A 14,073-nucleotide genomic window follows, 5' to 3' on the forward strand; every position below is an offset into this window, starting at 1 on the left:
TCTCTTCCTCAAATAGCTTCTATTGGCTGAGGGCACTGAATGACAGTCCGTGTTCTAGAAGGTCAGAGGCCTCGTCTCCACATAAAGGCCTTAGCCACTGTTTTCATGAACCCATCAGAAGAGCTACAGCTGCTGCTTCTTGGGTCTGCCTCATACAGTACATATACTGTATACACATCACTTTGTCTGTCTTCCTCTCCTTCTTCCCTTTCTCTTTGTCATAATATATACTCTCTTCTCTACTTCTCTCCCTCTCCATCCACATTCCTCTTCAACCAAATCTCCACGACAACACTTCTCCAATGAGAGGCCCTCCCCTTCCATGTTCAGACCATGGGTGAAAAAGTAGAAACAACAGGAGAAAATACAAAAAAGGGGGGATTTGCATGTTTTTCATTTCACTGAGCTGCCCAGAGACATAGTGGTAGGAGTGGTAATTCGCTACTGACATGGTTCCCTCCACAATAGTCTCCCCAGTGCACCACCTCCTCTCTATTCCCTCTATTCAGAGCAGAGCTGTGACAGTGTCTTTCAGAAGGAGACGTGAATATCTCTCTCTCTCTCTCTCTCTCTCTCTCTCCCCTGCCTCCAACTCCCACTCTTAGCCTCTCTCTCTCTATATTCCTTTTCCTCCTATTCTTTCCTTTTCTCTTGTTCTCTGAGACATCCATTTCTCTTTCTCTCCCTTCCTCTCCACTCATGCCTCCTTTCAAGTAATATCACACACATTTCCATCCCTCACCTTACACTCCCCGCCCCCCAGCCCTGCTCCCATTAACTCCAGCAGGGGGCTTTATCTGTGGGCTGTAGGCACACAGAGGGTTGATCCTGTACATTCCTAGCCCTTAGACCTGAGCTCCACAGGAGCCATATGTAAACCCTAATCAGCTTATAGTCCTCCCAGCTGCTCTCAGCACACACTTCATGGATGGACTACCTGGGACTGGGCCACTGAGGTACAGTTATTATTAGGAGCCTGGTCCCATAGTGTGCATTTTAACTACTCAGGGTCATCAGTTTTATGTTTTGAGGCAATACCAGTCAGTAGTGGAAAACAAACAAACTAAACATACAGTGCAAAAATGTGTTCATCCCCTATAGTGGGCACTCTGACAGACCCTTGCTTCAGGGAGAGGTTGGTCCATACCACTGATCTAGAATCACCTTTGTTTACCACACTCCTTAACTGATCCACTAGGACCCCAAAACACAAAACTGTCCCTGGATCAGCTCAATTTCCACTTCCCCCAGTACACCAACCTAATCACAGCTGGGGGTGGCATCACCATGGTAACAGTGTGAGTGGGGGTGACATCACCATGGTAACAGTTTGAGAGGGGGACAAAGCAGGGTCCGGTGGACTGGGGGACCCTAATCCTAATATCCCACACAGGGAGAGGGACAAAAAAAAAACTAATCTAATTTAGGATGGTCATTCAGTGGGACAATAGCAATAGTGTGACCACTTTATGTCTGCGTCTTGGCTTGTGGACTCTATCAGACTTTATCAATTTATTTTCTCAAGCAGATTTATTGGCAGAGGCAGTTTCAGACCTACGGGATTTGACCCAGTAACAATTCACCCACTACCTAAGAGAAAAAATATGAGTGGGAATGCAATTCTCTGCAAAATGAGACTCAGAAATGGAATTCAGTACTATTTTTAAGCATGAAAACAGGGGGCTGAGCAGTTTGGATCCAGACCTTGTATGGTGCTCCCGTACACTGAAGCCCCAATAACACAACTCCAAAACCCTGACTGCCATATTTCCCGGCCCTATTTGATGACATCATCACTGCCATGCCCCTCACCTGGCAGTCGATCAGCTGCTCCTCCATGTCCATGTCCTCTGGGTGTGGCTGAAGGGCGGAGCTTAGCGTGGCCTTGGTGCTAAGCAACCAATGGTCGAGCTCCTCTGCCTCGCTATGGTAACGCTGCAGCGCCTGCTCCTGCCTCTGCTCCTCCAGCTGCTCACTCAGACGCTCCTGTAGGGGGCGCCACAACAACCACAACGCTCCGTTTCCATGCAAATGGGTCATCTTTACCTTTATATCCATTGATTGGTTAAATCCCATGTCACTATGACAACCAACTCCTTTACAACAACCAGACTCCTTTACATTAAAACAATCAAATTGTACGTATGGTGTTTAGTATCATTGTTGATGAGTGTTCCACTCCCACCCACCTCCAGTAGCTGGCGTTTCCCAGAGGCCTTCATGCGGATGGTGGCCATCCTCTCTCCCAGGACGGTCAGGGTGGAATGGAGGGCCAGCTGGTCCCCTGGGTCACTGTCACTGTCCAGGCTGTCACACAGCTCCTCACTGAAACACGTCTGCAGGTCCCCAATCTCATCCTGTAGCATCAGGATCTCATCCATCAGGGCCTGGGGGAGACGGGGGAGGAGGGGGAAGGGGTGAGCGAGGGGAGGTCATTTAAACATATAGTTGGAATACTGTTCAGATATTACGGAGAGAGTATGGCATATTGAAGTTTTCAGGTTCAGTGAGTTGACATTTGGTAAAAACCCTACAAGCACTGTGCTGTTGCTGTACTGTTGGCATAGCAACAAGGAACAGCAATGTACTGTCTGTCCAATCCTTGCACTTGCTAGTGCAAATAAAATCTCTCAATTTCTCTCCCTTTCTGCTTTTACATCCCCCTCTCCCCCTCTTTTCCTTTCTGTAGCTCTGTCCTTTTCTCAATTTCCTCCTCAACACCCTCCCCCCACTTTCTCTCCTTTCCTAAAGTCCCCATCCCTCTCCCTCTTTCTGTCTATCGCTCTCCTTCTCTCTCTCACCTGGTGTGCAGCCATCTGGCTCTCAGGGCTCTTGCGGGGCTCCAGGCCCTCGTTGAGAGCTCCTTCTATAGACTCCATCTTGGTGGAGATGGACTGGAGGGCCTCCTGGTAGTGCTGCTGGCGCTCCAACGCCTCATATAGAGTCTTCTGCTTCTCACTGATCTACAGAGGGAGAGAAGGAGAGGGAGAGCGATAGGGGAGGAGAGAGAGAGAGAGAGAGAGAGAGAGAGAGAGAGAGAGAGAGAGAGAGAGAGAGAGAGAGAGGAGAGAGAGAGAGAGAGAGGAAGAGAGCGAGAGAGAGAGAGGGGAGGAGAGAGAGGAAGAGAGCGAGAGAGAGAGAGAGAGAGAGAGAGAGAGAGGGGAGGAGAGAGAGGGATAGAGAGATAGGGGAGGAGAGAGAGGGAGAGAAGGAGAGGGAGAGAGAGAGGGGAGGTGTTGGGAGGGAGAGCGGAGGAGAGCGATAGAGAGAGAGAGCGAGAGAGAGAGAGAGCGAGAGAGACAGAGAGAGCGGGACAGAGAGAGCGGGCGAGAGAGAGAGAGATAGGGCAGGGGAGAGAGAGAGAGAGAGAGAGAGAGAGAGAGAGAGAGAGAGAGAGAGAGAGAGAGAGAGAGAGAGGGAGAGAGAGGGAGATAGGGGAGGAGAGAGGGAGAGAAGGAGAGGGAGAGAGAGAGAGAAGGAGAGGGAGAGAGAGGAGGAGAGAGAGGGGAGGTGAGAGAGAGAGAGAGAGAGAGAGAGAGAGAGAGAGAGAGAGAGAGAGAGAGAGAGAGAGAGAGAGAGCAGAGGGAGAGAGGGGAGAAAAGAGAGGAAGAGAGTGAGAGGGGAGGAGAGAGAAGGAAAGAATAAGAGGGAGAGAGATATACAGTCGTTATTTCATTCACTCATTTGAACAACTGGACAGCTGAATAGGTCTAAAAATAACTCAGAGAAGAGACAGATCAGTGAAGTATACAGTAAAGGTTTGTTTATGTTATTGGGTAGCTGTTGAGCTGACGTACCACATTCTTGAGTGTTTCCCAGGAGCGCTGCAGGTCATCCAGGTTGGCATTGGACTCTAGAGAGGGGTCATACAGCTCCTGTAGAGGGGCCCGACTCAGAGGGGCCCGGCCCTATAATAGACAACAGATCAGAGTGTGTGAGTGTGTGGTTTATTTTTTTATTTTTTTTATAGCACCTTGCCTTTTCACCCTTTCTATTCTTTCGAGCATGGATTAAATACATTTAAGCTGTCCATTTCTGCATCTCGGCCTCCTTGGGTTATTCCTTTTCATGGTTTTGAGTGCGATATAAATATTGAACTCTAAAGATATTTTTCTCCTAAGCACTGGCCGCCTTTCATTCTAGCCTGAGCGCAAATCCTGTAATTGCGTTGATGTCTCCTAATGTAGTTAGCCATATGCCAACCAGATGCTGGTAGCCAATATAACCATAGTAAGCCCAAATATTTTGAGGAAATCTGCTCTGGATGTCTTTAAGTGCAGCTTCTATGTATAAATTGTGTTACATTTACATTTTAGTCATTTAGCAGACGCTCTTATCCAGAGCGACTTACAGTTAGTGAGTGCATACATTTTCATACTGGCCCCCCGTGGGAAACGAACCCACAACCCTGGCGTTGCAAGCGCCATGCTCTACCAACTGAGCTACAGGGGACTGTTAGCTTCTACATTTACAACTTTCTAGTAAATAGTACTAGTACAGCATCAAAGACTAAACTCTGACTGATGTTTAGTATTTCCAGTTCTAAAGCTATACCACTGTTGTGAAGCTTTGAGACAATGAATGACCAATCACAATTCACCAACAACCCTGCTTATACAGAAACAAGGGAATCGGGATACCCAGGAGATAGTGGTAAGATGGCCATGCCTGCAGTCTCAGAGCACGCTGTTGGGACAGATTAGCGTTATAGGTACACAGCAGATGTACTTTATAGGAGGCACAGTGAGGGGTAGGATGAAGGTAATTAGGGGTCGCCGGGATAATAGTAGCAGGTGAATGGGTGGGGAGCAGTTGGGGGTGCACCGGTGCAGTACCTGGTTAAGGGGAGTGTCAGCGTTAGCCCCTGGCGAGGGGGAGCGGCAGGCGGGAGAGGAGACCTCGCTGTTGGTGCCCTCCTCCCCTGACTCCTCTGTCACGGGGGAGAGGAGTGTGTGACAGCGGCCTGCCGTCATCTGACCACACACACACACACAACCATATGGAGAGATAGACAGAGAGAAATATAGAGAGATGGGGCAGAAAGAAAGAGAGAAAAGACAGAGAAAGCAGAGAGAAAGAGAGGATGAGAGTGGAGAGGGAGCACAGGAAGAAATATACAAAGAAAAAAAAGAAAGAGAGTGAAAGGGAGAGAAAGGGAGAGAGAGAGGAAAGAGACAACATAAGCATTATGAATGGAGTGAAGGGTTGGAGCTTAGCCGAGTAAGCACACTACTGATTAATTAGACAGAAGGTAATCAAATAGTGTCTCAATGAGATCACATCACAAGTATTGATAGAACACAACCCCAAGCCTTACAGAAGCACTAAAAGCACAGGAATATAGCGGTCGGCTACTGTACTGTACTGCAGCTAGACAAAGAAACCCATAGTGAAGCTGGAAAGCAATGGCAATGAATGACCCACAAGGCTTTTTACAGGATGTATCAGGGGAATGGAATGACCAATGCTAGGAAATAAAACTCCTGCGCATACACTCACACCAGGGACAGCTAAATATACAATGTTGCAGGCCTATACCTCATTGTCTGTCTGTCTTTTAAGCAGTACACACACAGAAAGTACAGCAACAGCACATTCTGCACCGTAACAACTTACAACAAATTACAGTGTTTCTCTATGAAACATCTAACCAGCTAAACCCTGGCTCTATATTCTACATGAAAGAGGCCAGTGCAGCCAGTATAGCGTTAACAGTTAGACTGGGGGAGTGAGTGTGATACAACTGGCCCTACAGTAGAGTTTAACAGCACAGTTGTCTTCCTCCCTCCCTCCCTCCCTCCCTCCCCCCTGTCTGCATGCCTCAGTAGAGAGAGCAGACCTGAAATGTGAGCCGAGCCCTATTGGGCTGCTCTTGGCGGTTATAGTGGAACTTGGCTGACAGAGTTGGACCTCGTTAAAAGTCATTTTCAGGCCTTTCCCGGGCCTCTTGATGCAACACCAGGCAATGTCCCGCTGCTGGATACTAGACTGTGTGGGAACCATTGTGGTAATGTGCGACATAAACTCAACAGTGATGTTAGTGTACTTATAGTGTGACAATGCATGATCAACTTTGTTTAAGAATAACAAAATCAAGGAAAGGAAAAGCCTGCGTATACTCAAATGGTACATACAAGCATAGTCACACACACACACACATTCAAACAATATCCTGTTTCCTGGCCCGTTGAGACACCAGCAACAGACAGCAGCAGGGGGAAACTGATTTAGGACTTCAACTAGCAAGAACAAGAGAGGGGAAAAAAGAGAGAGAGTGGAATAAAAGGACAGATGGGAATAGAAAGCGTATACTGAGGTAGATACAATGTCAGCAGAGACAGCAAGGTGCAGTAGCAGATATATAGTATATACCCTGCAGAGAGACAGATGCTGAAACAGAAAGACTGCACCTAGATTAGACCTAAACATACCAATACAACACACAGAAAGAGACAGAGGGGACATATCTACATATACTGAGAAACAGACAGACAGACCCAGAGTAAACAGAAACTACCTGCAGAGACAGAGGGGAGCGAGAACACATAAGGGGGTACAGACACAGTGGGTGATTTTCAATCCCCAGTCTCTCACCATGACGACGGAGGGGTGTGCCGGCGGTTGTTTGGTGGGCAGCTCCTCGTCGCTGAGCTCGTCCATGCCGTCAGACAGCCCCTCCACCTCACTGACCGTCAGCAGCATGGTGGCGTGCTTAGCCTTCACCGTCAGCATCTTACACTTGGAGTTCAGGGACGCTATCTGCTCCTGGTAGCCTCGGATCTTCAGGGCTAGTTCCTGTCAAAACATCCCCAACCACCAGTCAAAACACCCCCGGGGTCAACAGTTCGTGGTTCAGTCCACAATAAGAAAATCAATAGGTCTGACTAAATAGGCTCCTAGAAAGGGTGGTAGGTTGGTTCAGCGTTGAATGCGGTGCAGAGAAAAGCACTGTTAATTCTCTTCTCTGTCCCCTCTCTCTCTGTCTTGCTGTGTGTGTGTAAGAGAGAGAGAATAGCACTGGCTCTGTCCCTGTGACACACATACACACACTCTCTAGGCCCTCTAAGCCAATCAGAGCAGCGCAGAGGCGGGTGAGTCACAGCGGTAAACTCAACAGACAGGATGTTTGGTAGAGAGAGGGAGAGAGAGCGCTAACTGAAGCAGTGCAAATCTCTCCTCCACTCTCTCACACATACACACAAAGGGTTGAGAGACAGGAAGTGAGATCACAGCTACCCCCCCCTCTCTTTTATTCCCTCCTTCCTCTTTCTCCCTCCTCCAATCCTGAGGAAGAATCCTGACAACAAAAGAGAGCTGGGAAAAGAGAAGGAGGAGGGAGGTGGGAGAAAGAATGACAGAGAGGGTGTCAGATTACAGACGCGCTATGGGCTCCTCCTCTCCGTCCCTCTCTCCCTCCCTCCACTCCCTCGCTTTCTCTCCCAGATGGTGGATGCACTGATAATCAGACTAAGTGAGGCAGTAGAACTGCAGCTATCAGCTCAGCTCTGTTGAACTCAGCCAACAGTCAGCCAAGCCAAACAAATACAGCACACAAATAAAACTGCAGCTGCAGTTAAATACCAGCACACAAGAATCTGTGTGTATGTGTGTCTATCTCTCTCTGCAAGAGGTGTGTGTGTGTATATGTGTGTGTGTGTGTGTGTGTGTATGTGCGCACGTGCGCACGCACTGCATGTGTGTGTCTCTCTCGCTCTGCAGGAGGGATCAAACACACACTCAGCAAAGTCTAAAAACTGCAGTGTAAAGCACAAGGCTTGAAATCTGCCGTCTGATACCGCAGTCGGGTGTAGCTACAGTATGTCAAATCAGAATCTCATCCATTTGCAGAGTGTATCCTTCTCTGTGTGCACAGTCACGTCAGTGGAGGTGAAATCAGATAAGAAGGGAATGTATTTGTTTTGGAGATGGGGGAGAGAGAGAGAGAGAGAGAGAAACAGGGCCCATGTAAAATGGCCACTGTCACATAATGTAACTGCGCTATAAGCAGGGTTTAAACCCAGTAGGGGTTTTCTATTAAATTCTATTCTATTATATTCATCCCTGTACGGACTGACAGGACTGCAGGTTGAAGCTACAGTGAATGGGGAGATGATTATGCAGACAGGAGATACTGTATGAGTCACAGCCTCTGAATAATATTATTAATAATATAATCTTCCTTCCCCTCTATTCTCTCTGTATTAGCACACTTTGAAGCTGAAGTGGGTCCCTTTATATAAATCCAATCTGAGCTGCATAGGCCTACTATTTCCCCTGATAGGTATGATTGAAAGGACCTGGTCCAAGATCTGTTTTTTGCTGTCTTGCTAACTCCTAATGGTCATTGGGAGTTGGCAAAACAGCACAAACAGATATGGAACCAGGCTATGATTGAAAGTCCATTGGGGTGAATAACAAATAGGATATGCTGTATGATACAATCATTGACCTTCAGTAGAGATACATCTTTAGTGTAGGCATCATGTCAATCTTTAGAGAGATAAAATAGACTAAATTGCAGCCATGACCCAGCTGAGCTTCAAGACATCTGAGAGACTCATGAAAGTGAAACTGAGGAGTCAGTTAAAAAAATTATATCCTGTTTAGTCAAATACATCTAATAGCAAGACAAATATTTTACTCCTGAGTATTTAGTTCAGAGATGAAGACAGAGTGTGTTTGTGTTATGTCATAATGGATATAAACCCAGTGAACCAAGATAGTGTTTTCTTTCCTCCTTTTGCATATGACAATCAGGAGCAGAGTGGAGTCTTATGATGCTTGACCTGGAACTCACTGTGTGTGTGTGTGTGTGTGTGTGTGTGTGTATGTGTGTGTGTGTGTGTGTGTGCGCGTGTGTACATATACAGTATATCTACAGTGCATTCAGAAAGTATTCAGACCCCTTTACTTTTTCCACATTTTATTGCGTTACAGCCTTATTCTAATTTTTTCTTCTTCTCATCAATCTACACACAATACCCCAGAATGAGGAAGCAAAAACATGTTTTTAGAAATGTTTGCTAATTTATTAAAAATAGAAAAACTGAAATATCACATTTACGTACACTACCAGTCAAACGTTTGGACACACCTACTCATTCAAGGGTTTTTCTTTATTTTAAAATGTTTTTACTTTGTAGAATAATAGTGAAGACATCAAAACTATGAAATAACACATATGGAATCATGTAGTAAAAAGTGTTAAACAAATCAAAATATATTTTATATTTGAGATTCTTCAAATAGCCACCCTTTGCCTTGATGACAGCTTTGCACACTCTTTGCATTCTTTCAACCAGCTTCATGAGGTAGTCACCTGGAATGCATTTCAATTAACAGGTGTGCCTTGTTAAAAGTTCATTTGTGGAATTTATTTCCTTCTTAATGTGTTTGAGCCAATCAGTTGTGTTGTGACAAGGTAGGGGGGGTTATACAGAAGATAGCCCTATTTGGTAAAAGACCAAGTCCATATTATGGCAAGAACAGCTCAAATAAGCAAAGAGAAATTACAGTCCATCATTACTTTAAGATATAAAGGTCAGTCAATACTGAATTTCAAGTGCAGTGGCAAAAACCATCAAGCGCTATGATGAAACTGGCTCTAATGAGGACCGCCACAGGAATGGAAGACCCAGAGTTACCTCTGCTGCAGAGGATAAGTTCATTAGAGTTACCAGCCTCAGAAATTGCAGCCCAAATAAATGCTTCACAGAGTTCAAGTAACAGACACATCTCAACATCAACTGTTCAGAGGGGACTGCGTGAATCAGGCCATCATGGTCGAAACCACTACTAAAGGACACCAATAAGAAGAAGAGACCTGCTTGGGCCAAGAAACACGAGTGATGGACATCAGACCGGTGGAAATGTGTCCTTTGGCCTGGAGTCCAAATTAGAGATTTTTGGTTCAAACCGCCGTGTCTTTGTGAGACGCGGTGTGGGTGAACGGATGATCTCCGCATGTGTAGTTCCCACTGTAAAGCATGGAGGAGGTGGTGTTATGGTGTGGGGGTGCTTTGCTGGTGACACTGTCTGTGATTTATTTAGAATTCAAGGCACACTTAACCAGCATGGCTACCACAGCATTCTGCAGCGATACACCATCCCATCTGGTTTGCGCTTAGTAGGACTATCATTTGTTTTTCAATAGGACAACAACCCAACACACCTCCAGGCTGTGTAAGGGCTATTTGACCAAGAAGGAGAGTGATGGAGTGCTGCATCAGATGACCTGGCATCCACAATCCCCCAACCTCAACCCAATTGAGATGGTTTGGGATGAGTCGGACGGCAGAGTGAAGGAAAAGCAGCCAACAAGTGCTCAGCATATGTGGGAACTCCTTCAAGACTGTTGGAAAAGCATACCAGGTGAAGCTGGTTGAGAGAATGCCAAGAGTGTGCAAAGCTGTCATCAAGGCAAAGGGTGGCTATTTGAAGAATCTCAAATATAAAATATATTTTGATTTGTTTAACACTTTTATGGTTACTACATGATTCCATATGTGTTATTTAATAGTTTTGATGTCTTCACTATTATTCTACAATGTAATTTTTTAAAACAAATTAAGAAAAACCCTGGAATGAGTAGGTGTGTCCAAACTTTTGACTGGTACTGTAAGTATTCAGACCCTTTACTCTGTAGAAGCACCTTTGGCAGCGATTACAGCATAGAGTCTTGGCACACCTGTATTTAGGGAGTTTCTCCCATTCTTCTCTGCAGATCCCCTCAAGCTCTGTCAGGTTGGATGGGGAGCGTTGCTGCACAGCTATTTTCAGGTCTCTCCAGAGATGTTATATCGGGTTCAAGTCCGGGAACTGGCTGGGCCACTCAAGGACATTCAGAGACTTGTCCCGATACCACTCCTGTGTTGTCTTGGCTGTGTGCTTAGTGTCGTTGTCCTGATGGAAGGTGAACCTACACCCCAGTCTGAGGTCCTGAGCGCTCTGGAGTAGGTTTTCATAAAGGGTCTCTCTGTACGTTGTTCCGTTCATCTTTGCCTCGATCCTGACTTTTAGCGAGACAGCCTGTCACACATAAACAGTTGTTGTGCCCTGCCCTATAACAGCACTTGCGGCATGTCATATAGCTGAATGACTGCTGTTGCTTACTTTGCCCAACAGTCCCTTGAAGCTTTCTCAGCTTTACATTGACTATAGCTTCTGTATCAGAATAATGTATCATTAGATATGATGCTGCGGGTGTCGCCCCCTACCTGTAGGATGTTGCACTGCTGGCCTCCTGCTGCAGGCTCTGGGCTGTTCTGCAGATGGACAGGCTGGCCACTCCGTTCATCTTTGCCTCGATCCTGACTAGTCTCCCAGTCCCTGCCACTGAAAAACATCCCCACAGCATGATGCTGCCACCACCATGCTTCACCTTAGGGATGGTGACAGGTTTCCTCCAGACGTGACGCTTGGCATTCAGGCCAAATAGTTCAATCTTGGTTTCATCAGACCAGAGATTCTTGTTTCTCATGGTCTGAGAGTCTTTAGGTGCCTTTTGGCAAACTCCAAGCGGGCTGTCATGTGCCTTTTACTGTGGAGTGGCTTCCGTCTGGCCACTCTACCATAAAGGCCTGATTGGTGGAGTGCTGCAGAGATGGTTGTCCTTCTGGAAGGTTCTCCCATCTCCACAGAGGAACTCTAGAGCTCTGTCAGAGTGACCATCAGGTTCTTGGTCACCTCCCTGACCAAGGCCCTTCTCCCCCGATTGCTCAGTTTGGCCGGGCGGCCAGCTCTAGGAAGAGTCTTGGTTCCAATCATCTTCCATTTAAGAAAGATGGAGGCCACTGTGTTCTTGGGGACCTTCAATGCTGCAGAAATCTTTTGGTACCCTTCCCAAGATCTGTGCCTCGACAAAATCTTGTCTCGGAGCTGTACGGACAATTCCTTCGACCTCATGGCATAGTTTTTGCTCTGACATGCACTGTCAACTGTGGGACCTTATATAGACAGGTGTGTGCCTTTCCAAATCATGTCCAATCAATTGAATTTACCGCAGGTGGATTCCAATCAAGATGTAGAAACATCTCAAGGATGATCAATGGAAACAGGATGAACCTGAGCTCAATTTTGAGTCTCATAGCTAAGGGACTGAATACTTATGTAAATAAGGTATTTCTGTGTTTGTTTTTAATAAATGTGTAAAACTTTCTAAAAACCTGTTTTCACTTCGTCATTATGGGGTATTGTGTGTAGATTGCTGAGGATTTTTATTTATTTAATCAATTTTAGAATAAGGCTGTAACGTAACAAAATGTTGAAAAAGTCTGAACACAAAGTCTGAACACTTTACGTAGGCACTGACCTCATGGTGGTGTATCTGGGCCTGTAGTTCATGTATGTTACTGGTTGAGACGGGTCGGTCCTGTATGATGTGGTGAGCTTCCTCTATCAGCCTCTGGAGGTTCCTCACTTCCTGCTCATACTGCTCATACTGCACCACGGCCTCCTGGGAAAGAGAGTCCAAAGCAGGTTGGGGTCAACTCCAACTAAAATTAGGTATTTACTAAGAAAGTATAGTGAAATGATAGCTACATAGTAATGGCATAATTGTTTGTTTCTTTGGGGTTTATTACAACAAGCACCCTGGCACAGAGTATGTTAAGATGGTTTAGTTGGTTACTCTGCTTTTAACAGCTCATTCAAGGTCAGCTCATCCCTCCCCAGACCTAATCTTTACCAAAATCAGCTTAACAACCAAATCAGCCCTGAACCACTAGGTTAAAGTGATGCTCCAAAGGTTTTGTATAATTTCAGCCAGTACTTTTTGAAAGAAGTGCTCACAAGCCAAAACGGGTCCCCAAAAATGACATCATCCATTTCATATGATATGTTACGAATTCGTAAGAGCTTAATATCCCATACTGCATCTTTAAGAAGAATCCTGAGATGAGCACACAGAAAAGAGAATGTACATCCCACAACTGCTCCCTTTGCCATTTGTCTGTTTTAGCGAGACATCCTGTCACACATAAACAGTTGTTGTGCCCTGCCCTATAACAGCACTTGCGGCTTGTCATACAGCTGAATGACTCCGCTGTTGCTTACTTTACCCAACAGTCCCTTGCAGCTTTCTCAGCTTTACAATTACTATAGCTTCTGTATCAGAATAATGTATCATTAGATATGATGTTGTGGGTGTCGCCCCCTACCTGTAGGATGTTGCACTGCTGGATGGTGGTGTGCTGCAGCTGGCTGGCCTCCTGCTGCAGGCTCTGGGCTGTTCTGCAGATAGACAGGCTGGCCACTACCTCCTCAGGCAGCCGAAGGGCGCTCTGACACAGCTGCACCGCCTGCACCTGCTGCTTGAAGGCCTCCATCTCCACCAACAGACGCTGGGCGGACAGGACGAACAGAAATGTTTCAAGGGAATAATGGATATCTTTTGTAGTCCAATGCTGTTCCAGTGTTCCTCAGTATCTGTGACTAGTATGTCGGTGGTTACCTGTGTTGTGTATTTGAATACCTGTCTGAGTGGGTGGTCAAGTCAGGTTGGTGGGTGGAAGCACACCATTGTGACAGATTATGGCAGTGATCTATCTCCATAAGTGTTTACCTGTCTGTGTGTGAACTGCTCCCTGAGGCTGAGTCGTGCCAGGTCAGGAGAGGTGAGTGTGACCTGGGCCTGGTCCAGAGAGTCATGCAGGGTCTTCACCTCAGCCTCCAGACGAACCATGTCCTGATGGGAGACACACAGGTACACAGGTAAGACAGTTCCATAGTTCCATACTATTTACTGAATCCTTCCTTTCCCCCTCCAAAAAAACACAAATACAGGGATTCTAACTAGATCTCACAATGCTATTAGTGATTGTTAGAAACAGACTGCAATCTAGGGAGCTCCTGCAGGGCAGTCAGGACAGATTAAGAGATGACAGCAACCCAGGCCTATGGAGTCTGTAGTGCTGGTGCAGTTAACCTCGCGTGCCAACCTTCTAGGTTTACAGCTGGTGGAAAGACTAGTGTAGGGACTGGTAATGACCACAAGATGGAAGTGTGGTGTCAATATACGCTCTAGTAACAGCTGCATTCTTAACTTTCATTCCTGCATTGTTTCTGGTATTTCCT

General features: G+C 46.3%; 1 protein-coding gene across 1 annotated transcript in view; it reads right to left on the reverse strand.

Moving 5' to 3' along the window:
* Window positions 1-14,073, reverse strand: part of syne1a (spectrin repeat containing, nuclear envelope 1a) — a gene marked incomplete at its 5' end in the record, with an annotated part of 201,450 nt that overhangs the window by 55,813 nt on the left and 131,564 nt on the right. The window contains 9 exons of the mRNA XM_084149547.1: window positions 1,813-1,986; window positions 2,190-2,387; window positions 2,802-2,963; window positions 3,798-3,908; window positions 4,836-4,973; window positions 6,595-6,795; window positions 12,311-12,454; window positions 13,158-13,340; window positions 13,562-13,684. Of these exons, the coding sequence (XP_084005673.1) occupies window positions 1,813-1,986; window positions 2,190-2,387; window positions 2,802-2,963; window positions 3,798-3,908; window positions 4,836-4,973; window positions 6,595-6,795; window positions 12,311-12,454; window positions 13,158-13,340; window positions 13,562-13,684 (1,434 nt within the window). The remainder of the gene's footprint in view (window positions 1-1,812; window positions 1,987-2,189; window positions 2,388-2,801; window positions 2,964-3,797; window positions 3,909-4,835; window positions 4,974-6,594; window positions 6,796-12,310; window positions 12,455-13,157; window positions 13,341-13,561; window positions 13,685-14,073) is intronic.

The sequence above is a fragment of the Coregonus lavaretus genome, assembly GCF_964263955.1.
Source record: "Coregonus lavaretus genome assembly, chromosome: 31".
Classification (NCBI taxonomy): domain Eukaryota; kingdom Metazoa; phylum Chordata; class Actinopteri; order Salmoniformes; family Salmonidae; genus Coregonus; species Coregonus lavaretus.